This window comes from Phasianus colchicus, chromosome 19, assembly GCF_987193195.1.
Source record: "Phasianus colchicus chromosome 19, bPhaCol1.hap1.1, whole genome shotgun sequence".
NCBI classification, from domain to species: domain Eukaryota; kingdom Metazoa; phylum Chordata; class Aves; order Galliformes; family Phasianidae; genus Phasianus; species Phasianus colchicus.
Genome location: NC_143454.1, coordinates 3,193,074 through 3,218,909, shown reverse-complemented (window position 1 = coordinate 3,218,909; position 25,836 = coordinate 3,193,074). Strand labels below are relative to the sequence as shown.

Genomic DNA, 25,836 nt, shown 5'->3' with positions numbered 1-25,836 from the left:
GGGCTACACGGAGCCTCCTGCAGACCCGGGACTTCCTTCTGGGTCTCAGAGTCACGTGGAGGCCTGGGGACAGAGACATGCCCCTCAAGAGCAGATCAAATAGGTGTGTGCATGTACTCTGGCCATGCCTCCTCCTAAAAGCAGATTTGTCAGCCTGCAGTTGGAAGAATGGGGCTGTTGGGTCACTTCTGAAGTTATGAGCAAACAGCACTTTCCGTTCCATCACAGCACATCCCTGAAGGCAAACAGGGCCAGGGCTCACCAAAATCAGGACTCAGCACCCAGAGCTAAGTGGGCAGCCCCTGCCCATGCTTTTACAGACTACTCCCTCAAGTGGCATTACTCTCTGGCATGGAGTCAGGGCTGTTGTCACCTTCCAGAGCCTGGCTGGGACAGTGACACCAATGAGAAAGTGCACATGGGCAGGTGTTGGGGGAACCAGCCTTGTGCCTCCTGAGAAGAGAAGGGGCTGGTGCTCGGCCTAGAGGTAATTATCTGATTTGATTATCCAGGGTGGAAGCAAGCCTACTAAGAAAGGAGGCACAGGTGTGCAATGCTGCGTGCTAAGGACATGATGCAGGTTTGGGAAGGGATCTGCACATGGCCTCCAGTTCACCCCTGCACCCCACTCTCTCCTGTTCCAGATGTATCTGCGAGGAGAGTTGTGTCAACACGATCACTAAGCCCTTCCCTGTGACTTGCCTCAAGATTTTCTAACTGAGCTATTTAAAGACAACGTTCCCACTCCCAGCAAAGCCTCTGCCCTGCCCTGTACCTGCCCAGAGCTGCGTGCCCACTGCAGCCCTGCCCCAGCCCTGCCAGCCCCCGGCACCAGGCAGGCTGTTTGCTTAGGGACAGTGCAGGGGAACTGGTTCTCCTGCCTTCGCTCCTCCACGGTTCCTCCCAAGACTCATCCATATTTCCTCCTAGGGGAAAGGTGGATGTGTGAGGGATAGTGGCTGGTCAGTGCCCCCTATCCTGCCTGGAGATGGGGCTGCTCAGAAAGCCCCATCCTGGCTGCTGCACAGACAGCAGGAAATCTTCAGACCCAGGAAGGGAGAGGACACCCCATTCTCGTCCAGTGAAGCAACCAACCTGGGTCCAAAGGTTGTGTGATGGGTGGAGATGGGAGTGGAGTGGAGCCACAGTCTGGTCTCCTGTCTCCCTCAGCAGCACGTGGCAATGTGAGAGACACCACGGTGACAGGCTGGGCAGTCTGTGCTGCGGACAGAGAGTTCAGGGGTGGCTGAGCCCCCAGTTTCACAGGGGGTTACACTGGAGCACACAGCCATAGGGCAGAGTGCTCCGGGAAGGTCAGACAGTGCAATGAGAGCTCCTCCCTGCCAGCACCTCTGTGTTTGACTCAGCTGAGATAAGGCAACCAGAAAGTGCATCTTTCCACCGCAACCAGCCCCGTGACAGCTGGGTCATACACAGGGAATGGCTGGCTGCCCCAGCCGGGCCATGCTGATGTCCTACCCTGCACCCCCTGGCAAAGATCAGGGAACAATGCTGAGACCCCCAGCAGGACCACCCTCCAGTTCCATCACAGTAAAACCTCTGGTCGAGTTGCCTTCACTCTGTGTGTGATCCAGGGAACTGCAGACTGGAAACATCACTCTCTGCTCTTAGCCCTGCTGAAGCTCAAAATGGAAGTGTTAGGATTGGTGAGAGGGAAGAGAGAAGTGTATGTGTGAGAGGAGAGCGGAGAAATAAGAGTTAACCATGATCAAAGCCAAGGTGTGACCCAGCTGCTGCAGGACTCTCATGCATGATTCCATTCAAATGAGGAGGAGGAACCTACTGGGCAAGGGTAAGGTGTCAGAAAAAATGCAGGAGCCGAGCCGTAAATACACATGTTAATCAATCAAGAGTTTTCTCTAACTTTCTGATGAAGTTTGAGGTAAAATAATGGGGAGACGACCTTCAAGCAGCATCCACTTCCAAAGGACGTAAACGGAGCCCCAGAGGACATAAACGGAGCCCCAGCTGGGCTCAAGGCTGGCAGCGGAGGAGCCCTGAGCCGTGGTGAGGACACACAGCAGCTCCAGAGCCACAGGTGAGCTGAGCACACATATTGTGAAATAGCATCACTGTCCCTTTCTGCAAGATCTCTCAGTGAGTTTTGTTGTCATTTCCCATGTCCCCCTCTTTTCAGCACAGTGTTTTTGTGCTCCTCTCAGACCTGATCCCTTCCCATAGCCATGAGCAGAGCAGGAGGGGCTGTGGGGAATGGAGGACCACTGTGTCCCCACCACAGTTGTGCCAGGCTGCTGGGGACCTGTCCCTCTATCCACAGCCCCACACTTTTATCCTAATACTGCTGCTCTCAGGAAAAATATCATTATCCACTGAGGACCTTTGTGCCTGTGATAACATCAGCCTGGGGAGAGCTTTTGAGGATGCTCTCTTTGCAGCTCCTGCTGACCAGCACTTCTCCCAGCCAGCTGTGCCCACTCTCCCCCCTTGTACCTCTGCTTGGGTTTGCAGGTGCCTTCCTGTGATGTTCATTAACAAGAAGCTCTTCACCACTGCCCTCCTTGGGCTGCTGGTCACACTGTCCATCATCGCTCTCGTCCTCAGCCTGGTGAGCGTTGAAGATGTCACTCTGCCACCCACAGTCCAGGTGAGCCAAAAAAGGGTCCCTGAGAAGCACTGGGCAGGTGAGATGCCTTGTCTTTGGGGTTGGGGCTGACAGTGTTGCTGGGACCTGCCATGTAGCAGGTGGGTGGGTGTTTCACTTCCATTCCCAGTTAATACAGCCTGAGCAGCAGAGAAGAGCCTTCTCTGAAACCCACTGCACACTCACACGTGGGTAGGGCAGAGTTCTGCACGCTCCCTCAGTGCTGCAGCACGACGCGCCTCCACGTGGCCTTTGTCCCTGCAGCTCCCCGGGCTCCATCCCGGCTGCTCTCACAGCAGCACCTCACTGCAGCTCCTCCTGTGCATCCTGGCACCCCACCTGGCTGCCAGGTGCAGCAGGGGCCGGGTTCCCATACTGAGTGGAGGTGGAGGGTTTTGGGGGTTGGTGGTGCAGCTGGCTGCTCACGGGCTGCGTGGGGCTCTGCCAGGCTGGGGAGCAGGGAGTGCTGAGATGGGGGAGCTGCTGGCCCAGGGGTGGGGCTGGAGCAGACACGAGAGGTATTCAACCAATAAAGAAAATAAGAAAGCATGAGGAAACCACCAAGCAAATGCTTGAGTGAGCTGGCATTATTGAATGGACCTCAGCAGAAGGAACTAAAAGTCTCTCAGCTGCTGTGATAAGTGCCTGTGCTGAGGCTGTGCATGGATGGGATACGTCCTATTGCCACTGCGCTCTGCCCGGTGCACACAGCTCTACCTCACACGGCTGCTGCTGAGGCATGCTCTGGGCTGATGAACCTGGCAAGGCCAGGGCCGGGCTGCTCCTCCCGCCAGCGTGATGTCTTGGTTGTTCCTTCCAGTACGGGATGGTGTTTGATGCAGGCTCATCCCACACCTCTCTGTTTGTCTACGAGTGGGACTCGGACAAGCAGAACAACACCGGTGTGGTCAGCCAGACCTTTTCCTGTGATGTCCAGGGTCAGTATTCCCTGGGCAAGGGCTTGCATGGTGGGTGGGTTGACCTGGCCTTCCTCTCCTTGGCTGCCCATGCCACACAAGACCAACACTTGGTGGGACTGAAGTATCTTGGTCTTCCTCTGGATTTCACCCTCCACTTTGTACTGCACAAGTTGTCCTGAGGGGGGAAGGTCTCATCCTGACACGGTGTATCTGGGGGGTTGTGGTGGGGACCCTCAGATAGCTCTTGTCCTTTCTGGCTGATACTTTGGCTCACTCAGTGTTTGGAGGCTTCTGCTTTCAACTTCTTGTGCTCTGCTTTGCTTCTGTGCTCTCTGTGCTCCTGTGCTCCAAAGAAGATGCAAGCATGGGCAAAGCCTCACCATCATGGTATGGCACTGACACTGCACTGGGACTTCTTGATGGGGAGGAAAAGGATTTGATAGAATAGCCTGCCTCTTGGTGGGTGGGTGCAGAGAGCCCAAACCTGTCTAATCGCAGTGATGAAACACGGACAAGTGTTACACACCTGCTCAGGGCTCGGCTAGGAGTGCAGGTACAGTGGGCCAGCCTGAAGGGGGGGAGATTATAACAGGTCTGTGAGCCAGCTCCCGCAGGACAGGGGGACCCTGATAAAGAGCCCATTCTTGCTAAGAGGTGACAGATCTCACTGCCCTGTGTCTTCCCACTCCTTCATCTATTCCTCATGAGCCTTCCCAGCCTGACTCTCTTCCAGGGCCAGGCATAACAAGCTATGCCAGTGATCCCCCGAAAGCTGGTGATTCCCTAAGAGAGTGCCTGGAAGAAGCCCTGAAAGTTGTTCCTGCTGCAAAGCAGAGGGATGTCTCAGTTTACTTCGGAGCAACAGCAGGCATGAGGCTATTGAGGTACTGCTGTGGGGTGTGGGGCTGGTGGGGCACTGCATTCTGCATGGGGCTGGGCTGCCAAGTGCTCTCAGCTCTCCTGCTGGAGCCAACCCTGGGCAGGGGACGAAGCCGGCCCATGGGTGACTGAGCTGCTCTGGGGTCAGGGAGGCTGCCTGGGACCCCACAGCTCAGGAGGGTCCCGTGTCTGCCAAGGTGTGATGGTGGGAGGGCAGGGCAGAGGCAAGAGGCAAAGAGGTGCTGCGTGACCTGGCCTTTCCCCATCTAGTATTAATTCTCTTCAAATGTCAGCCTTCATTTCATGGCTCTTGGTTTTATGGTTACAGATTTCTAACATTATTTCAGTGCCTTGTTAATCTGATCCCTTCCCTGTGGAGGAGCTGGGTCATACCCTGGGGGTTACTTGCTTCAGAGATTGAGCACAGCCCCACACACTCTGCCCCACTCAGAGGTCTGAAGCCATTTTGGCCCTGTCCTGGCACAACCACCCGAGCTCAGCAGCAGCCATAGGTGAGTGGTCACCTGTGACCCTCAGCATGTTTGAGGATGACACCAAGCTGAGTGGTGCAGTCATATGCTGGAGAGAAGGGCTGCCACTGAGAGGAAGCTGGTCAAGATGCAGAAAAGATGGGAGGGACTCTGTCACAGAGTGTAGTGATGGCTTTAAACAGGTAGGTTTAAGTTTAGATATAAGGCACAAATTCTTCAATATGAGGGCTGTGAGGCACTGGAGGATGCCCAGAGAAGCTGTGATATCTCATCCCGGGTCCCAACCTTTGAATCCTTAGGGAACAGAACAGCTCAGCTGCAGACCAAATCCTGGCTGAAATTGCTAAAACCATACAAGAGTATCCTGTGGCTTTCTGTGGGGCTCAGATCATTACAGGAGAAGAGGAGGGAGCTTATGGTTGGATCACCATCAACTACCTGCTGGAGTCCTTCACCAAGGTGGGAGGGGAGAAACACTTGTTTCTTTGCCAGCACAGAAGGAAGGGTCACTCAGCAGTGATCTGGGGGAAGCAGCCAGTGTTCCTCTGACTTGTTTACAGTGAAAGACAGGGGAAAAATCAGGAATGCTAAAAAATGGGGGCACATCTTTGCACCACGTGGACATGGGAATCTCTTAGGGACCATGCAGCCCAGTGAGGACAGTCTGCTCCTGCTGCCTTTACCTCACTGCCCAGGGAAAGTCCGTGTCCATGTCCATGTCCACGTCCACATGGTGCTGGGAGGTCTGAGTTTGGGTTTCATATGTCACTCTGAAGGAAGCTGGAGCCAAACACCCTGCTCCCTTGCTCCCAGTGGGACAGGAAGAGCCAGCTAAGATCCTAAATTCACCAAATTTAATGACAAAGCCCCATTGACTTTTACAGGGTGAAATTATGCTGAGGGCAAGTAATCCCAGCTGTCTCATACTCCTCTTCCTCTCCTGTTTTGTCTTGACAGTACTCCCCAAAAGCACACATGTGGGTCCATCCAGTGGCAGCCGACAGTTTTGGGGCACTGGATCTTGGAGGAGCATCAACTCAGATCAGCTTTGCCCCCAAAGGTTCATTTATAAACTGGAATGAAACCTCCAGGTTCATGCTGTATGGTTACAGCTACAACATCTACACTCACAGCTACATCTGCTATGGGCAGAACGAGATGTGGAAGCGCCTGGCAAAAGAGTTAATTGTGGTGAGAGGAGAACTGGGGGGTGGGGGGAGAATCAGATTCTACTCTTATGATACCATGCACCCTCTTGTTAATATAGGAAAAATATGAATGCTCATATTTTATGAGAGCAGATAATGCTCATTCAGAGAGGCATCAGTATAGACTAGAGCTGGCAAAGGCTCCCTGGATTTGTGTAGGCAGGTGTGGGGAGGAGCAAGGCATCAGAAGGGAAGACTTGGGAAGGTTTGTCTGGATTCGTGCATCTCTCTCACAGGAGGGTGCAGAAATGTCAGGATCAGGCTCTTCTTGGAGATGCAAAGTGACATTGCCACAAGCAGGAGCATGGGAGCTTTTGAGCAGGTGCAGGGAAAAGCTTCCTTCCCAATAATAGTGGACAAATATCAGATTAGGCCCAGAAATGCTGTGTAGTCTCCATCCTAAACTTGATGGGACAAGGCTCTGAGCAACCCAACCTAGCCAGTGATGCTTTAAGGAGGGTGTTGGCACAGTCTCTGATAGCTGCTCCCCAATTGCTTTATGTCTGTATGAATGTGAGGAAAGAGAACAGATACATTTCTCAGGGCATTTGGAAGGTCAGAGGGAAAGAAGGTCTTCATGGAGGAGCAGCCCGAGAGCAGAAGTGTTTGCTCACGCTGCACATCCAGGAAGGTCCCAGGTGGTGTTCCTGGCTGGGTCTGGAACTGGAGACAGGCTAAGAGCTGGGGTGGAAAGGGCTCTGTGTGTCCCAGAGGACCCTGCTGGGGCTGCAGCATTTGACTGCTTCAGTGGGAAGGAGTAGCTCTTGGGACTGGACAAGATGTGGGGAGAACCAGAGCTAAGCTCTGGGTGGAACTGTGGACAGAAAAGGTCAGGATTGAAGTGTGAGGGTCATTCCCTGCTGAAGAGGTGGGAGATGCCTGCACACGTATGTCCTGGGAGGAAGCCACCCAGCATACCCAACAAGAGGTCTGGAGGATGCTGCAGCCTGCAAATCATTGGATTTTGCTATTCTCAGGAGTCGCCCTCCAGCACGCTGGTTGAACATCCTTGCTACCCCAAAGACTACAAGGAAACCATCTCGCTGTCTTCCTTCCACACCAGCCCCTGCACCAACCAGAGTGACCCACAGCTGCCTCTCGACAACAGAAATGTGACCCTGGAGGGCAGGAGCAATGCCAGCGGGTGTTTGGTTGCTGTCAAGAAGCTCTTCAACTTCTCAGCATGTGGGCAGAGCCAGGACTGCTCCTTCGATGGCATCTACCAGCCCCCTGTCAGCGGGCAGTTCTTTGTAAGGCAAACCCCGTCCTTCTCCCCCCAGCTGTGTGTGTCCCCCCAGTGCTGCAGTGTCCCACTGAGCCCTGTGCCACTGTCACCTCCCTGCAGCAGAGCGAGGGCAAGCAGCTCCCACACTGCCAGTGCCCCAGGGCACACCAGGGGTTCCAGGCAGCTCTCAGAATGGGACCCTTCCAATAAAACAGATGCTTAGTGAGACCCTCAGCCATCATCTCTTCTGGGACAGGGATAGTGATGCTTGGGGTTGGGCAAAGCTGGGACAGTCCCAGTGAAAGCCATTTATGCAAGCAGGCCTTGCTGGTTGGAGAGAGAAGAGCATCCCTCATTGTAACTCACTGGTATTTCTATCTCTTGCTTTTCAGGCCTTTTCTGCTTTTTACTACAACTTCAAGTTTCTCAACCTGACTGAGGGACAGTCACTGGCCACCGTCAGGGAGACCATTGAGCGTTTCTGTGCAAGAACCTGGGAGGATGTATGTTTCTTGTTGTGGGAAGCCATGGGGAAGTTCCAAAAGTAAATGGGTGGGGGAGGAGGAGCAGCGACTGCCAGGTTTCTAAGCTGTGTTCTAAGCAGCCATCCCAGAGCTCAAGGAAGGAGCCAGGACAATCCTGCAGCCACCCTCAGGGGCACTCCTTGCTCACACAACATGGGGGGAGGTGTAGGTCAAATCATCACAGGAGCTGCGATGGAGATGAGGATGGAGCCCTGGGGGAGGGTGAGAAAAGCCTGTGGCTGACACCGCTTTGAAGAAGAGTCCAATGGGGTAAATAAGGCCAAGAGATGTGGTAGCACCACCGTGAGACAGAGAGCAGGAGCCCCTTGCACAATAATGCTGAGATGGGAGAATGTGGAGTGAGAGGACCTCCATCCAATATCTGTTGCACATGGGAATTAGATTTTCGCGAGAGGAGATGTCCTGTGTGGACAGGTCCAAAACACCTCAATTTATAGAAACTAGAGCTGGACAGGACCTGCAGGGATCACCGAGCCCAACCCGGCCCCACACAGCACCATTCAAACCCCAACCCTACAGCTGAGAGCAGTGTCCCTGTGCCCCCTGAGCACCTGGGGCCGTGTCTGCTGTCCTGGGAGCTGTGCCATGCCCTGCATCCAGGTCATTAATCATAACATTAAAGACAACTGGTCCTAAAATGGACTCCTACTAGTGTCTGCTCACCAACCTGGAAATTGCCTACAAATAACTTCGTTTCTTCCTCTAACACGCTCCTCCCAGCTGTCTTCTAATTACCCCGAAGAGGATCCTGAGCGATTGCCTAAATACTGCGCCAACGCCAACTACATCCTCACACTCCTCCTTGATGCCTACAAGTTCAACGAGACCAGCTGGAACAACATCTTCTTCCAAATGAAGGTCAGCAGGGAACTTGGCCAGCAGGTGGGAACGTGCAGCACTGGGCTAACTCAGCATCTCTTCTCCTTCCAGGTGGGAAGCACCAACGTGGGCTGGACACTGGGCTACATGCTGAACCTCACCAACATGATCCCAGCAGAGGCTCCAGCGTGGGTGAAGGGTCACACACCCTCCTTGTGGGCTGCAGCCATCGCCTTCATCACCCTCACCTTGGCCTTGGGGCTCGTTGCACTGGTTGTGCTTTTGTGGACGTAGGAATGGTAACCTCTACCATGCTGAAGAACCAAGGGTTGGCTCCTAGAACTGTCCCCAGACATGCAGATAGGCACCACGGGAGGTTCCCTGAGGATCCCCTTGAGGGATCAGCCTACACACCAAAGCCTGGCCAGTCTGCCTCCTCACACCATTAATCCTGTAAGAGATTTGTCCTCCACCCCATTGGCTGGATCATGGATGTTGGAGCCCATCTGGCTGTGCAGGATCTGAGTGGCAGACCATCATGGTGCTGGCAGATGGGTGCGAGGTGCTTCCTCCAGTGCTGGGTCTGACCATGGTCAGCAAGGAAGATTCCTGCCAGCTGTGCCAGTCTGAGTGCACAGATGGCTCTGTGATGCCCCAGCTAACTTTCCTTATGAACCTACTGCCTGGGCTCAGCTGTTGGCCTAGGAGTTGAAATGCAAATTGAGTATCCACAGCCAGAAAGGTAGTCCATGCCTCTACAGAGTCCATCTCATCATCTCATCTCATCTCATCATCTCATATCTCATCTCATCTCATCTCATCTCATCTCATCTCATCATCTCTTCCTTTTCTTATAGGATAGAGGGATCATTGTTCCACAGTGCCTTCCTGGACACCAGACTGTTCCACCACCACAAGATCTGTGAACTGTGGATACCAGGCTGCAAATGCAGCTGGCTGCAGATCTTGCCCCGACCTGTGCATGGTGCTGAGCTGGATCTCCCCCACGGCTGTGCCCTCACCTTTGCCTTTGGTTCTGCTCACTCCTTATCTGCCCCATGCATGATTCACTTTGTTATTTGCTGGGAGCAAGTCTGCCTCCCGGCAGCATGGAACTGACCTTTGCAGCTGTTGCAGAAAGGCAGGCACCCAGCCACTCTTGTTATCCAGAAGTAAACACTGGAAAAGGCAGTGAAGATGGAAATGCTTGTTATTTTGCTCCTGAGCCGATAAGATTTTATTGCTTCTGCCTCAGAGGTAAAGGCTGGTAATGACAATGGGACACAGGGGAAAGGGGTCAGAACTTCTGCCTCAGCCACAGGAAGCAATGTGAGGGCCCTCCTCAGCATTGTTCAGTGCTGGAGACCTCACAGCACCCACCAAACTTCGGTGGGGAATGAGGACAGGGCCTTTTGCTTCCAAGAGGGGTTTCCCAAACTTCTGTGTGCTGGTAAGGAATGGTGAGATGTGTGCCTGGCACAGACATGGGGCACAGCCAACGGAAGACTGATCTGGTGCAGGAAAATAGGGGAGCTGCTGACATCTAATTTCTACCCAGATTTCAGTGGGGCCTTGACACCGTCCTCCAGAATATCCTCATAGAGAAGCTGCTGACATAAGGGCTGGATGGGCAGTGAAATGGATTGATGGGCCAAACCCAGAAACAATGGCAGTGGCACAAAAGCTGATTGGACACCAGACATCTATCCCAGGGGTCAGTACCCAGCCCAGTTCTTTTTAACATCTTCATTAATGATCTGAATGATGGGGAAGAATGTTCCCTCAGCAAGTTTGCAGAGAATACAAAACTGTGTGGCATGGCTGATGCACCAGAGGGTCATGCAGCCTTCCAGAGGGACTGTGACAGGTGGGAGCAACCCCAAGGATGACAGCAGCTTCATGGAGCTCAACACGGAGCAGAGCCAAGTCCTGTCCCTGGGGAGGAACAGCCCCAGCATCGGGACAGGCTGGGATCACCCAGCAGAAAGCAGCCCAGCTGCTGTCCCTCTGCCCAGCTCCAGCAGTGGGCTATGTGGGCCCCTGCCCTGCAGTGGGGCAGGACACCTCTGCCCCATGTGGTTATCTTCCATAGGCAGTAACCAGCCCTGCAAAGATACTGCTGCTGCCAAACACATCTTCTCTCTTTCCTGCCCTTTGGGCCACGCCATCTCTAGCTGCCCCATGTCACCGATGCCCCCATGTCACCAGCACCAAGCCCTGCCCCACACAGTCACGCCCCCTCTCCAACCAGCAGTGAGGGCAAAAGAAAACCACACAGCACACAGTTACAGAGAGGTTTTTGTAAGACATGTGCTGCTCCTAGCTCACCAGGCCAGGTTCCCAACATGACAAGTTTGCAGCTCCAGGACACGGGGTTGATTCCCCCAGCAGCAGCTCCTCACACTAGTTTGGCACCAGCAGCACCAGGCAGCTGCAGCAGCCTCTGAAGCCAGCACTGCTAGAGGCTCTCATAGCCAGAGGAGTCCTTCCAGCAGCATGTGGCCACAATCAGGCAGAAGATGAGAATGAATATGACGGCCGATATGACTGTGGCTGCTATCCATTTGCTTTTTGGGAGCGATACAACTCTCTGGGGCATCTCCGAGGGAATCATGTTGGTGAGATTGAGCATATAGCCCAGAGTCCAGCCAACATCCACATTTGAGACCTGTGCAGACAGAGAAGGAAGAGAGATATAAAGGGCTGCAAAGTACCAGGCAATCCCAGACACGGGTGATGGACTGTGCCAAGCCATCATCCTGCACCCCAGGCACAGGGGCAGGGCAGGCACAAGTGTGCAAGGTTTGTGAAGCAGCTGTGAAGTTAAAGTTGCCTTCTCACCTGCTTTCGGAAGTGGATGTTGAGCCACGTCTTGTTGTTGAATTTGTAGCCTTGCAGCAGGAGGGTGAGGACATAGGAGCTGGCTGCACAGCAGTCACGGAGGTGGATCCTGTTCCTGGTGGGAAAGTCCTCCTGTAACTGTAGACGAGGAAGAGCAAGGTGGGGATGCATGTACAGAGCAACGTTCGGTGCACCCACATTATAGGGAAAATGCAGCAGGAGCAAAGACCTGGGGAGCAAGGAGCACATGGGAGGATGCTGGCTGCTCTCCCACCCAGCTCAGAGACCTTTGTGCTCCCTCCAGGTCCCCCAGTGGTCCTTCCACACAGCAGAGGACAGGCTGTGGACAGACCCCCAAGCCACACGGTGCCCAGGCTGAGCAAGACTAGGGCAGGGATCAGCAGCTCCTGGGCAGGATCTCACCGTCATCCAATTTCTGGAGCAGAATTTCCATAGAGTGTCATTGACGGAACTCAGGGACCGGTCTTCAGTCAGGTTCAGGAAGTGGAGGTTGTAATAAAATGCTGAAAAAGCCTGTGTGGGTATTTATGACCAAAGGCAGAGGTTAGTGATGCACCCAAGCTCCTGGCACCTTTCTGCCCCTCACTTGGGGTGCTCTGCAGGGATCCCCAGGGCAGGCCACATAGGGTGCTGCCTGCTGACCAGCTTCAGGAGAGCACTGGGGACAATACAGAACATGGCAGTCAGAGTCTGTTTGGCACACAGCTGAGCACCCTGCATGTCTCCATGCATCAGGTGCATCCCAGCTTTCAAGGCATCCATTGTCACTTCTTCCTACAGCAGGTTTTCTGGAGCACTGACCAAACTGGTGTCCCACAGCCCCGCACCCACACCACCAGCACACAGCCGAGGCTCCTTACAAAGAACTGTCCCCGCACAGGTGGCTGATAGACCCCGTCAAACCCACACGTCCTGTTGGCCCCACAGGTGAAGTTGAAGAGCTTCAGGATGGCGCTGCGGCACGCCGCAGGGTTGCCTGTCCCTGTCACTGTGAGGATCTGTGCAGGGCTGAGCATGCTTGGAATGGGGACACAGGGACTGTCGTAGAGCTCTGCTATGGTGATGTTCTCCTGGTATCCCTTGGGGTAGCAGGGCTGTGATATGTGCTGGGCATACAGGCTGTCCTGTTGAGAGAGAGGGAGCTGTTAGCATCACCCTGGCACTGGGGCTGAGGATGGAAAGGTGAGAAGCAGCCCACAGACACTGCCTGTTCAAACAACCAGACACAGGATGCAGACACCCTGCCATCACCCCGGCTCCACTGCCCATGGGGTGACATCTGTACCAGCTATGCAGATGCATCAACACCACGCTATGGGGTGCAGGCACAGAGTTGTAGGGACAGCCAGGCCATGCCATGCTGCAGTAGGAAATCAGCTACAGCAACAGCTGTGTGCCCAGGGCATTGGGAGTTAGTCCTCTCTGATGGGCATGCATGCATTTTGTCCCCACTCTGTCATCACAGTGTCATCAGGTCCAGGGGCACAGCCAAAACTGAGAAACCACTTTATCAAAAATGAAGTGGAGGCTGATTTCTTTCTGCTAACATGCAGTGGACATTGTCTTTTGCCCATTCTTGCTCCAACCACCAAGAGGCACTGAGCCCTCACTCCACAGCCACGTTACAGATATTAGGGCTCCTCTAAGCAGCAATGAACCTTCCTCCACTCCCCAGCACCTGCCTCTGAAGACCAGCCTATTTGGATTCCTCCCTTTAAGCCTACATTATTCCCAGCTTCCCATCATCCAGAATGTTCTCTCCTCCAGGAGACTCAGGTCCTTCCAGCCCCTGTGAGTGAGTCTGGGCTGATGCAGACCCTCCACTGGGACAGGGATGTTCTAGAGGTGGCCCCACTGTATCCACTCTCACAGGTGCTTGTACAACAGCACTAAGCCCCATGGTTGTGACACCCAGTGGGTGTTGCCTGCCCAGCTCAGTGAGACCACGGCTTTGGCTGCAGCAGAGGAGCACAAGGCTGGAGGCAATTACCTGGTGTAAAGATGCCAAGAGCCTCTTCAGGACTTCCTTTTGTCCGTAGCAGAGGTAGCTGTGGGTGTAAACTGAATAGTTGGTCCCATATAATCTGAGGAGGGCACTCGTGTTCTTGTCATCTGTTGTGGCCCCAGGAAGAAACGTGATCTGGGTTGAAGCCCCACCAAGGTCCAGAGCTCCAACAACGTTCTCCACTGGTGGGTGGGTCCACTTGCCTGTGAAGGAGTACTGCCCCACACAGAAAATTACTCACAGGGTGCATGGATCTGATTCAGGGTGAGCCAAGGGAAAATGGCTTTCCTGACTGAATTGTGGTGCAGCAGGGAGGAGGGACCCACAATCCACAGCCTCTGGAGCTCCTCCAGACACTGTGGGGGCTGATAGGCCTCCAGGTTTCCCTGTTTCACCACGAAGCAGTGACTGACTCCAAGGGGTCTCAGCCTCAATGCCCAGCAGCACTGCAGAGGCTCTAATGCAGCAAGATCTCTCAGTGCAGCGAGACCCTCCTGCTCCTCTGCCCTCTCACCACCCCGCACCTTGATAAGTGTCTCCAGCAGGTAGTTGACGGTGATCCAGCCGAAGGCACCCTCCTCATTCCCAGAGAGGATCTGAGCTCCACGGAAGTCCACAGGGTACTCACGAATGGCCTTGGTGACCTCATCAAAGACCTGCTTAGCTTTTGTGCTGTTCTGCTCCCTGCCAAGGGAAGGAGGGAGATGCTGGTGGAGGGAGCATGGTGCTGGCAGCAGATGTGATATGGAACCACAAAGTCGGTGGTTCCCCATCCCAAAAGGATCAACATCAGGCATCAGAGATACCAGCCAGGGTGGCAAAGTGCCACTTCACCGCATATAATCTCACCAGCATCCCAGACCCATTGCAGCTGTGATTGGAGAGCAGTCTCTGAGGGCTCAGGGCAGGGCTGTGGGGGTGCAGGGATGCAGGCAGTGCCCGTACCTCAGCAACCGCATGCCCGCTGTGGCCCCCAGGTAGGTGGGTGTCTGCCGCTGCTGCTCTGCAGGGATGATTGTCATGGCCTTGTCCAGGCAGGGCTTCAGGCTGGCTCCAGCCTCAGCAGGGTTATCTGCATAGCTGGAGATGCCAGATCCTGCAACAGAGCACCTTGTGATGAAGCCAGCCCAGGAGAACAGCATCCCACTCCTACATCGAGGGTTCTCTCTCATCCTCTTGGGCAATACCCAGAAGCCACAATCACAGCCCAAAACTCTGTGCTCGGGGCTGTGCAAACATGTGGAAAAAGATAATTGTTAACTCAAAGTGCAGATAGGAACTGAAAACAAAAATAGCCAGCAGAGACACATTTAGATCTAGTGAGTTCTGCAAAGCTTCTAGCATGCCTGTGGGAAGAAGTATAAAGAGATGTTCCAGGAAGTGGCTGCAGAGGAAAGGTTGCAAGCATTGCACATCTAACAACCAAAGTGCAAAGTGATGCACAACAGTGGTCTGCACAACAGGGCTGGGTCCATGAGCCATGATGCTAACTGAAGGCTGAGCTTCCGACCCACCTCTGGGCAGCACAGCCCCCATCATTACAGGGACCCTTAAACCGCAGCTGCTCCTCTGCACCGCTCCATTGGGCTCTTTGGGGCCACCTCCGTTTGGCCCAGCACGGGCCGAGGGGCTCAGATCCCCCACTGCGCTGCAGGAGCCCGGGGCAGCGATGCGGGGAGAAGGACAGACGCTTGCCAGCGCTCCGCTCTCACCATTAACGATGCAGGACTCCACCTGGGAGACGATGCCCGTGCCGTTCTCCTTGTCTGCAGGCCACTGGTAGACGTAGAGAGCCGTGTGCGTGGAGCCGGCGTCGAACACCAGGCCGTACTGCGGAGAGAGGCCGATGGTTGCGGGGCGCGGAGCCCGGCCGTCCCGCAGCGCCTTCCGAGCCCGAGCGGGCTCCGCCCAGCACCGGGACCGCGGGGTGCGGGCTGCCCGGCCGAGCACCGGGAAGGGCGGGCGGTCGTCCCCGCCCCGGGCACTTACTTTCTTCCCGTCTACCGGACGGTCCCGGGACGCGCTCAGCAATACGAGGAGGGCGGCGGCCGCCAGCACGGCCAGCCCGGCCAGCACCGGCAGCGCGAACGCCGGGCGCTCGGGCCGCATGTCGGAGCGCTCCGCACGGCCGGCACGGCGCGGCGCCTCGGGCGGAACCCGCGGGGCAAAGCGAAAAAGAAAGCCGGCCCGGCTCCCACGTCCGGGTACCGCCCAGCCCGGCACGGGGCGGGCGCTCAGCGCGGCCCTGAGAGGGGACGGACCTGCGGGACGGACGGCGCTGCGAGCCGCGATCGGCAATGGGGACAGCGGGACCGGGCGGGTGGGTGCAGAGCCCTCGTCGTGGGACAGGGGGACCCTCCAGTCTGGGCAGGAACTGTGGCTGTAGGGACGGACGAGGACCTCACCGAGGGGAGAGGGGGACCTGGCTGTGGGAGTCAGCCCAAATCTGTGGCTGGGAGGGACCCTAACCGTGGGATGGAGCCCTATGGGGACAAGTGGGACTCTGGCTGTGGTGGCAGCTCCCTGGCACTGGGGGTGTATTTCCTGCTGAGATGTCAGTGAGGACGAGTCCCCACCTGCCAGGTCTCTCCTATTCCTGCCCTGGGCACCTCTGCCAGCCTGGTCCCGCCTGCAGCAGCAGAATAGCAGAGCAGAGAGCGGCAGCTGGGGTGCAGATGACAGGCTCGGCCATGCCTTCCCCTGCAGCAGCTGTGGGACTGGGAGATCTGTGGACTACAGCCCCTCTCCCAGAACTCAGGCTTTGTCCCGACGCCAACCCACTCACCAGCTCCCTGCAGGCGTGGATCCCGTCAGCATCAAGGAGAGCACTGCCAGGCACCTCCAAACAGCCCCAAAGGTGGGGATCCCAGAGCACAGCCTGTCCACCAGCACTGAGGTGGTTAACCAGGCTCTGTTCCATGCTCTGTGCTGCCTGCAGGGGAGGTTACTGGTTTGGGGCCAAGGGGAGGGCCGTGCAGGGGACTCCTGGGCAGCCTTTGTCCCAGGCACAGCGCCTGCACTCCAGGTACGCGCTGACACCGAGGTGAGCAGCAGCTGGCCTCACTGGCAGCAGCACAGGTGAGCATGGGCAGGGGACGGCAATGGGCGACCTCAGCGATGCTTGGCTGTGGGGAGATTGATGCAGGGGTGAGGTGGGAGGCAGGTGAGAAGGTGGTTTGTGGCTCAGGTGCTTTCAGTGCATGCAGGGGATGTGGAGAGCACTGCTGGACCTCGTCTTGGTGTCAGGATGGGAGCTTGGGCACTGCTCTGCCTGGCAAGGATACTTCTAGCTTGCACATTCCCCGCTTCCTTATAACATTAAGAGCCCTTTTGACCCCAAATCCCACATGTGCACAGCAACACATCTTCCCAAGCAACACAGTTTATGGCCAGCAGTGCCCACAAGTCTGAACTTTGAGGCTCCTCTACTTCCTCTCAAGGGACTCTGCAAAGGGCTGTCAGCAGCTGTCAGCACTTTGCTGTGTCCGGTCACATACCAACCAGTGCAGGAGCAGCTCAAGCAGCATGCACAACTGCAAGCTTTCTGCACGCTGAAACCTCTGGGCATTGCTCCTTGTGGAGCCATACAGCAGCAGGGCTTGACTGTAGCTCTGAAGGCATCACCACCCTTCCATCCCTTCTGCTTGTGCCCCAAACCTGCTGTACAAGGCTGCTGTGCCAGGCACGAACCAGCCTGAAGTGCCACAGAAATTCTGGGCAGATCCGTTGGCTTCTCACACCCCTCCCTCTTTGTTTTCTGCTTGCTTGCTCGCTCCTTCCCTGTGCTCCACTCTCCTCCCCTGTCCCTGTAGACTCAGTGCTGCCTGCAGTTGTTGCCTGCTGCTGAGATAAGATAGAAATTTGGCCTCACCGAGGGCAGGTGAAGGTGGTTTCACACATGGTGCAATTTATCACCATCACATGCTGCCTGGGGCATAATTTTCCAAGATGTGTGCTGGTATTGGGACCTTTTCCTTTGCTGTTAAACCAGGAGCAGGGGAAGCACTTCTCAGCTGCATGGTTACATCTGTGCAAATCAGCAGGGCTAATAGGGCTGGAGATGGCACAGTAGAGGAGTATCACCTTGCATATGATATCTTCTGCCCTTCATTACCAGACGGGGCTCTTGGCCATAGGATAAGGTCTGATAAAGGTTTCCTATCCCACATCCCGTGTCCCATGACGTGGAACAGAAAAGAACATTTTCCATTATACATAGCATGTCCTATAGGGCACTGCTCACCCTCATTTATCACTGGAGATATCGGCTGAAACAGGAATCGACGTCTTTTGTGACTTTGCCAAAGGTCTTCCTTTCCTATTAAACTGCTGACCTGGCCTGGCTACAAGGTAAGGGTATGTTCTGTGTGTTCCTGTGAGAGCTGCACAGCCCAATGAGCTCCCCAGGGTGCACCCCATGGCGGCGGCTGGGTCAGAATCATTTCTCTAGGCTGTTTCCAGGGCTTTCAGAGCATCTGCTGCTCAGCTGCAGCCCAGTGCTGTGCAGGCTGGGCTGTACGAGGTCAGGCTTACTGCCTGCAGTCACACTGTGGTGGTACAGAGCAGGGTGATACAGGAAGAGGAGGGAGAACTTTGTGTAGCACATCTGGAGCAGACATGGGGTGCTGAGCATGAGGACGTGTCAGCTGCTCTGTGGTGTGGGGCTGTAGAGAACCAGGCCCTTGGGTTTCACTTCTCTACTGCAATTTATTGCTGATGCCTCAGGGATGATGCTGGGAGCTGAGCTCTGGCCAGGTGAGCAGAGTTGGACCAGGCAGGAGACACATGGATGGAGATGCTGTTCTCCTGCCTGGAGAAAGACCTAGGGTAGTCTGATACTGTTAGGCAACAGATGTTTTAATTCCCTATTACTGGAGATTTTCAAGATGGGATTGGACAGGGGGCTAGATAATCTTATTTAGGCTTGCCATGAAAAGTTGGACTTGATTGTCTTTTGGAGTCCTTTCAACCTGTACTGTCCCGTGATTCCGTGATTCTATATGACCTGCTGGTCACAAGTCTGTGGGATGGATTGTCTTAGGTAGTGCAGGGTATGATGGCAGAATGTGGGTGCCAGAGGGATGCAGCTCTGAGCTCCAAAGATGTCAGCCCCAGTGGGAACCTGCCAGGACGTGGCCCTGCTCTGGGTGCCCCTGCTTGAGCTGGGCTTGGACCAGATGGACCCAAAGGTTTCTTCCAACCTCAGCCATACTGGGATTCTGTGACTCTGATTCCGAGAATGGTTTAAAGCCCTTTTTTCAGACATGGGAGAAGGTCCGCCTTGACAGGTCCCATCTCCATCCATGAGATTTGCAGTTCAAATCTGGCCTTGCAAATACAGGAGCACTAAGCTGGGGTTGGGGTGTTTTTGCAGGTTGGAAGAGGAATGGAGTACAAAGCCAAGGTCATCGCAGGTCTCCTGACAGCCACCTGTGTCTTCAGCATCATTGCCCTCATACTGAGTGCTGTAAACGTGAAGGATGTGTTTCTGCCTCCTGGCACTAAGGTAAAGCCTTTGGCAGAAGCACATCTACTTCTCTCACTTGGGTGTTGGCTAACCTCTATTCTGAGATTTTCCCCAGCTGTAGGCAGGCTGTGCTGTTATTCACCAAGATGGGGACAAACCGCTGAGCAGGCTGGCACATCAAGTGGGTCTGTCACAGTTTTCTTGCTTACAGCACATACAGCCTTTTCACTGCAGAGAAACAAGGGAACTTCCCCACTAGCTCACAAAGAGCCTTGGCCTCAGTACAGCTGGTGACTGCAATGTCACGCTTCCCCTGCTCCGGTGACACTCTTGGCTTGACCATGTGAGCCACTCCCTGCCCGCTGGGAGCTCTGCCCGCTCACCTGGCACTCTCCTGGCTCTGCAGCCAGCGAAATCTGCTTTGCACCTCCTGAAACCCTGCATCCATCGGCCTCTCTCCGCAGTACGGCCTGGTGTTCGACGCCGGCTCCACGCACACGGCTCTCTATGTCTACCAGTGGCCTGCAGACAAGGAGAACAGCACGGGCATCGTCTCCCAGGTGGAGTCCTGCACTGTGAATGGTGAGAGTGCTGGGACGTGTCCGTCCCTCTCCCCACCCTCTGCTCAGCCTAGGGACGCCAGGCTGGAGGCTGTTCTGGGCAGTCAATTAAATGGGACTGGCAGAGGCCACTGACCTAGGGCAGAGTGCCTGGGCAAGGGGTGGGAGATTGTAGAGCCTGCCCTGATGACAAATCAAGGCTCTGCAGCCATGGTGCGTCAGTTACTGGTTAACTGTGCTCCAAAGCAAAGGTCTGGTGAAGGGCGAAGGGCAAGCGAAAGGGCACTTGGGCTGGTGGAAGAGCTGGAGTGCAGAGCTTGGAGGAAAGGTAAATAGTGATTTTGGCTGTCTCCACCCAGTGCAGGACCACACTGGGAGCTCAGATGTAGCACCAGCCTATAAAAATAAAAGCGTGTTTGTGCTGAGCTGCATGGAGAGCACCTCTGTGCGTGTATCAGCTCCACACGTCCTCTCTAAAGGACAAATGAGAGAATCCCCCTTTGCCAGGGAAGTAAGGGAACCATGCTAACCATGCTATTTGTCAACGGACTGCTGGGAAACTGGGATTAACCACACACTCAGCATCACAGCAGCTTCCCACTCCTGGAGAGCAGGAGCTCACTGTCTGCTCCTGCAGCATGCATGTGCCACCTCCAGGCAAGCCAGCTTTGAGCAGTGCCCTTCTGGGGATGCCCTTGGAAGGGCATGATTGGTCTTGGTACATGGAGAAAACTTGTGGGGTCTTCCTGGCTTTTAGAGTGGACGTGTCTTCTGTTATCCTGTTCTGCTCCTCCTGGGCATCACAAGGTGCTCTGTTGCAGGATCTGGCATCTCCAGCTATGCAGATGATCCCGCTGGAGCTGGTGCCAGTCTGAAGCCCTGCCTGGCCAAGGCCATGACAATCATCCCTGCAGAGCAGCAGCGGCAGACACCCACCTACCTGGGGGCCACAGCGGGCATGCGGCTGCTGAGGTATGGGCACTGCCCCACCACACATTTCAGCATCTTAGGAGGGGTGTGGGGCTGGGATTGGGGGCAGACCATGGCAATGGGCTGAGCATCCATTTTTGTAGCCCCCTGGGGTTGACCAAAATAGCCAGCTCACTGCTCCATGGGGAATCCCCATGGCCTACACTGGTGCCTGCCTGGCAGTACCCTGGAGGAGGAACAACCTCCTTTGCTAGACTTGAATTCATAGAATGTCTTGGGTTGGAAGGAACCTTAAGGCCTATCCATTTCCAACCCCCTGCCACAGGCGCAGATACCTGTCACCAGATCAGGCTGCCCAGAGACTCATCCAGCCTGATCGTGAACACTTCCAGGGATGGGGCATCCACAGTTCTGGGCAGCCTGACACAGTGCCTCCCCACCCTCATTGTGAAAAATTTTTATCCTTTTATCCAATCTAAATCTCTCCTCTTTCAGTTTAAAACCATTGTCCCTTATCCTGTCACTACAGGTTCTAGTAAAACATCTTTCTCCATCTTTTTTTTATAATCTTTTTATATGATTAATAGCAATGGATGGATGGGGTATATGCTGTCACTGTGTAGTCCCACTCCTCTGCAGGTCACAGCCTTTCACTGTTAGCCTGCTCTGAAAGCTCCCCTGCAATTGCATCTTCTACCACATGGGATTTGTCTGCTTCTGCAGGGAGCAGAACAGCACAAAAGCTGAGCAGGTCTTCGTTGAGGTCACCAAGGCCATTCGTGAGTACCCTGTGGACTTCCGTGGAGCTCAGATCCTCACTGGGAACGAGGAGGGCTCCTTCGGCTGGATCACTGTCAACTACCTGCTGGACACACTTATCAAGGTGCAGGCCAGAGGAGAGGGCATGGGGGGGCTAGGGGTATGCATCGTGTGTGTATATTCCTGTCTCAGTAAAGACCAGTAAAGACCAGATTTCTTTATTCTTTATTTTCAAAGGAGAGTGAAATGTCATTTTAGAGTCATCCAAACAAATGTAGCATGTTGTTGAAATGCACCTTTGACTCTACGGGTGTGATTAGGACAGACAAGAGCAGGAGGGTCTTTGTGTCTAGCTCATCCTGGTCCTGTGCTTTCCGTTCATATATGGGTTGATCTTGGTGTCACGGCAGTATCAGAGTCCAGAACATTACACTTTTCCTCCTCAAAATCCTTGGATCCAAGCTGATGTGCAGCAGCCAAGGGCTGAAACCTTAGCACTATACAGAGATCTACATGGGTTGAGGAGGATGAGCAGCAAGGGGTTAAACAGGGACATAGGATGGGAAGGTCTCCCAGGGGCTTTTGAGATCACAGAACCTTTAGGGAAGGGACAGACTAACACTGACTGCCTTATGGGGCCAGTTTTCCTTCGCAGGAAAATGGGAACATCCACAAAACACTGAAGTCCTGGGAGCTCTGGATCTTGGAGGAGCCTCAACACAAATAACCTTCCAGCCTGGAGTCACCATTGAAGACAAAAACACGTCTGTCCTCTTCAGGCTGTACGGCACCAACTACTCACTCTACACCCACAGCTACCTGTGCTATGGGCAGACGCAGGCCTTGAAGAGGCTGATGGCAGCTCTCCATCAGGTATCGCAGCCGCTGGGCAGTAGAATCTGCTCAACCATTTCCCATTGCCATGAAAAATGTCTTCCAGAAAATTTGTACACGTATGTAGAAAAAGTGGTAGGGAACTGGGAAGTTTCACAAATTCAAGAACCTGAGAAAGGCTTTTATTTTATGTACTAGACTAAAAAAAATTACCATTTGAGTGGAAAGTAGTGGTGGTCCCCTGCAGGGCTCTCACCTCCCCAGATTTTGTCATATAACAGCATTTCCCATCATTTCCCAAGCCCAGATGTATCTCTATATTCTTCCCTGTTCTCACAGATACCCACATAAAGCGTTTCCTTGCCTGGATGGTTTCCAGGTATCAGCTTCGTTGTATCTGAAGTGATTTCAAAGCCCACTGGGTCCTTCCCTGGCCAGCAGGCACAGCACTCAGTTAGCAGAGGACACGAAGTGCAGTCAGCCAAAGACACGATCTGGCACCTCCTGGCCAGGGTTATCAAATGTCCAAACTGTGTGCCCCTACATAAGAGAGCAGACTGGGTGGAGAGCTGAGGCTGCACACAGCTCAGTGCAGAGATTATAGCTGTTAATGGGAGTTATATTCACCTGCCCCTTTGATTTTTTCTCAAAGTGAGGAACACCTTCACTTCCAGACACCCCCTCTTGCACACTGCTCCACCAACAGCCAGAAAATTTCTCATCTCAGCTCAGATGGGGAGGTGAGATGCCCAATGCCGTGGGAGATGGGGATAGTTGAAGAGTGTGCAGATAGAATGCACCTTCAGTCCTTTCTGAGTTAGGACCTGCAAGATGTGGTGGGGACAAACCAGATACCAAGAACAACTTCTCCATACAAACAGAGAGGCAGCGGCCATGAGAGCAAGATTCCAGCCTTACAGGCACCTTACAGGCTTTATAGTGGCACCACCACCCCAGTCCTGGTCAGCAGCAGTGGCAGGACTAACAAAATGCATAGGCATGTTAAAGTCATCCAAAGGTTGGATTCTGCTTCTGCTCAAATCCTCCTGGGATCTAGACCCTGCTGTCAGGGAGGATGTAAGCACAGGCTGAGCTGTGGGGCAGGGTCTCAGTGGCATCCCACATCACACACTGGTAATGGCTCCCTCTCTCTCAACAGGACAGCCTGTATGCCCAGCACATATCACAGCCCTGCTACCCCAAGGGATACCAGGAGAACATCACCATAGCAGAGCTCTACGACAGTCCCTGTGTCCCCATTCCAAGCATGCTCAGCCCTGCACAGAGCCTCACAGTGACAGGGACAGGCAACCCTGCGGCGTGCCGCAGCGCCATCCTGAAGCTCTTCAACTTCACCTGTGGGGCCAACAGGACGTGTGGGTTTGACGGGGTCTATCAGCCACCTGTGCGGGGACAGTTCTTTGTAAGGAGCCTCGGCTGTGTGCTGGTGGTGTGGGTGCGGGGATGGAGGGTGGAAGTCTTCCCTACTGTTGGTTGTGAGAAGGAGAGGCAAAAGAGGGGACTTTAAAGCTGGTCCCATCTGCAAACCTCTGCCCCTAAGCTGGAAGGTGGATTCTGCCTTCTGCAATGTCCCACCTCCCACTAAGGGAAATGGGAAGATTTTGTCCATGAGGAACAAGCCTGAGCTGGCCAGGCTCCCGAGTGCAAGCAGAAACCCAAAATCTTGTCCATGACCTCCCAGTGTTGTAGACTGTCAGGTGGATGCAGAACCACAGAGATCACGTGGAAATTTGTCCCCAGGCAGAGGGTCTGTTGGGTCAGGCTTTACTCTAAGATCTGGCCCAAGAGGTTGCAGTGAGATGTTCTGCCACAGGCTCAGCCAGCCCTCCTAATCTGATACCCCACTCGTCCGAGGCAGGGATGGCAGTGCTGACCCCAAGCCCAGAGGTCTGTGAGAAGAGGCCTTCCTTTTGGTGAGGAGGGAGATGTAGTTTTTACCATCACCCTTCTTCCCCAGGCCTTTTCTGGGTTCTATTACACCTTCTCCTTCCTGAACCTGACCAGCCAGCAGTCTCTAAGCCATGTCAATGCCACAGTCTGGGACTTCTGCAACAAGAACTGGTCCAAGGTGAGAGCCTTGTAAAGGGCATCAAGGAGCCCTCTGCCTGTCCTCTCCCAAATCCCTGCCCAGAAAGCACATGCTCTGCTGTTCTCTGGGCCATGAAGGGTTCTGTTCCTTATTATATTGTGTCCATCGATGACTCTGAAGCTGGTGGAGACCTTCCCAGAGAATAAGGAGCACCTACACACATACTGCGTGGTGGGACTTTACATCTTGACACTGCTGGTCGACGGCTATAAGTTTGATGAGCACACATGGAGCAACATCCACTTCAGCCAGAAGGTAAAAAAAAAGCCTTGTGGGGCAGAGGGAGCAGGCAGGCAGGCAGCCACATCCTTGCCCTGGCCCAAGGTCACAATGCTTTGCAGGAGGCTGGACTCGATCTCTACAATCCCTACAGCTCTGTGATTCAGGAGCACCATCCCTGGAATCTCCTGCACCAGAAATGTGTCCTTGCCTCACGTCTGTCATCTGGGGATCCCAGTACAGCTTCAGTCCTGCCTGCCTCCAAACCACTGACCCAGCTCTTATGTACTCTGATGGAAACATAAGCTAATTTCAAGGGAGTGAGAGAAGTGCAGAGCAAGATTCAGCCACTTTGATCACTAATGCTGTGCTGAAATCACATAAACATCAGAGAAGTGATGGTGGCCCCATGAGCCATGTGAACCAGAATTAATCAAATTTGAAGGATTTTAGGGGAGGAAAACACAGGTCACAGAGGCACATCTGCACAACAGCAGCTGCCCTTTAAGCCCTTGGGAAAGGGGAAAGCAAAGGGGCCTGTGTAACTGGCACTGGTAGGACCGGGTTTGCCACAGTCCCTTGCACTAAAGCCACCGCTGCCTCAGGGAGGCACGTTCTGATGATCTCCTGTGTTCTGTCACCTCAGGCAGGAAACACAGATATTGGCTGGACGCTGGGCTTCATGCTGAACCTCACCAACATGATCCCCACGGAGGCTCTGGAACTCGTCAAGGGGCAGCAGCCCAGTCTGTGGGCAGGAGCCATCTCCTTCATTGTGCTGGCTATAGTTACAGGCCTGGTGGCAATTCTCCTCCAGTGTTTCTGGAAATCCAAGTAGCCCCAGGTATCAAGCCTAGGGGCACCCTGCCTTCTAAACCAGGCAGGGAGAGTGGTGCAAGAAAAGGTGGAAGCAAGAGAGGGAAGAAGGCATTGAGCCCCACCTCCACTGCGCATGAAGTCTTCTTGAGCCACGTCTGTAAAGACATCAAAGGCATCTGGAGCTCCCTACAAATCTCAACGAGGAAATGATGCCAGAAACCACTTAGATCTGGCTGACAAAGGCCAAACTGAGATGTGGCGGCCATATAAACTCAAGCTAGAAATAAAACCCTTTTTGTTTTTCAAAACCAGCCTAGCAGAGCTTCCATCCCTTGGCACTTCCACTCCTGCTGGGTTGGCTCTCCCAGCTGTAGCTGTGGAAGGCAATGGGTGCTGGAGAGCAGTGGTCGCCACCTACGCTCTGAGGAGAGGACTGACATTTTCTGTATCCTGTCTTGTATAAAATGTGCAAGATTTTTGCAGTATGTGGTAGAATATCTTTCCAAGGACAGACTGTCAGCTGTCTTTAAGATATTTACTGGCATATCTCAGCAAAAAAAA

General features: G+C 54.2%; 3 protein-coding genes across 6 annotated transcripts; 2 read left to right on the top strand and 1 right to left on the bottom strand.

The window, feature by feature from the left end:
• Window positions 1-506: 506 nt before the first annotated feature.
• Window positions 507-10,001, top strand: LOC116234125 (ectonucleoside triphosphate diphosphohydrolase 8-like). Of its 2 annotated transcripts, XM_090121076.1 has the most exons (10): window positions 507-522; window positions 2,499-2,626; window positions 3,444-3,561; window positions 4,277-4,427; window positions 5,213-5,372; window positions 5,871-6,104; window positions 7,099-7,371; window positions 7,739-7,849; window positions 8,612-8,749; window positions 8,822-10,001. In XM_090121076.1, the coding sequence occupies exons 2-10, from the start codon at window positions 2,504-2,506 to the stop codon at window positions 9,002-9,004; spliced, it is 1,491 nt and encodes a 496-aa protein (XP_089977202.1). In that variant the 5' UTR covers window positions 507-522; window positions 2,499-2,503; the 3' UTR covers window positions 9,005-10,001. The 2 variants fall into 2 exon arrangements, with proteins under 2 accessions (XP_089977202.1, XP_031457337.2); XM_031601477.2 differs by lacking the exon at window positions 507-522 and having other exon boundaries at window positions 2,504-2,626.
• Window positions 10,002-10,990: 989 nt separating this feature from the next.
• On the bottom strand, window positions 10,991-15,737 carry LOC116234124 (ectonucleoside triphosphate diphosphohydrolase 8). The gene is made up of 9 exons (XM_031601476.2): window positions 15,567-15,737; window positions 15,290-15,407; window positions 14,523-14,673; window positions 14,102-14,261; window positions 13,563-13,793; window positions 12,433-12,696; window positions 11,975-12,085; window positions 11,552-11,689; window positions 10,991-11,378 (listed from the first exon to the last, which is right to left on the bottom strand). The coding sequence occupies exons 1-9, from the start codon at window positions 15,684-15,686 to the stop codon at window positions 11,169-11,171; spliced, it is 1,503 nt and encodes a 500-aa protein (XP_031457336.2). The 5' UTR covers window positions 15,687-15,737; the 3' UTR covers window positions 10,991-11,168.
• An 89-nt stretch (window positions 15,738-15,826) lies between these two features.
• On the top strand, window positions 15,827-25,763 carry LOC116234420 (ectonucleoside triphosphate diphosphohydrolase 8). Of its 3 annotated transcripts, XM_090121074.1 has the most exons (11): window positions 15,908-16,655; window positions 17,809-17,927; window positions 18,952-19,083; window positions 19,509-19,626; window positions 20,426-20,576; window positions 21,258-21,417; window positions 21,936-22,166; window positions 23,287-23,550; window positions 24,106-24,216; window positions 24,358-24,492; window positions 25,103-25,763. In XM_090121074.1, the coding sequence occupies exons 3-11, from the start codon at window positions 18,964-18,966 to the stop codon at window positions 25,292-25,294; spliced, it is 1,482 nt and encodes a 493-aa protein (XP_089977200.1). In that variant the 5' UTR covers window positions 15,908-16,655; window positions 17,809-17,927; window positions 18,952-18,963; the 3' UTR covers window positions 25,295-25,763. The 3 variants fall into 3 exon arrangements, with proteins under 3 accessions (XP_089977201.1, XP_089977200.1, XP_089977199.1); XM_090121075.1 differs by lacking the exons at window positions 15,908-16,655; window positions 17,809-17,927 and adding an exon at window positions 15,827-15,897; XM_090121073.1 differs by lacking the exon at window positions 17,809-17,927.
• The last annotated feature ends 73 nt before the right edge of the window (window positions 25,764-25,836 follow it).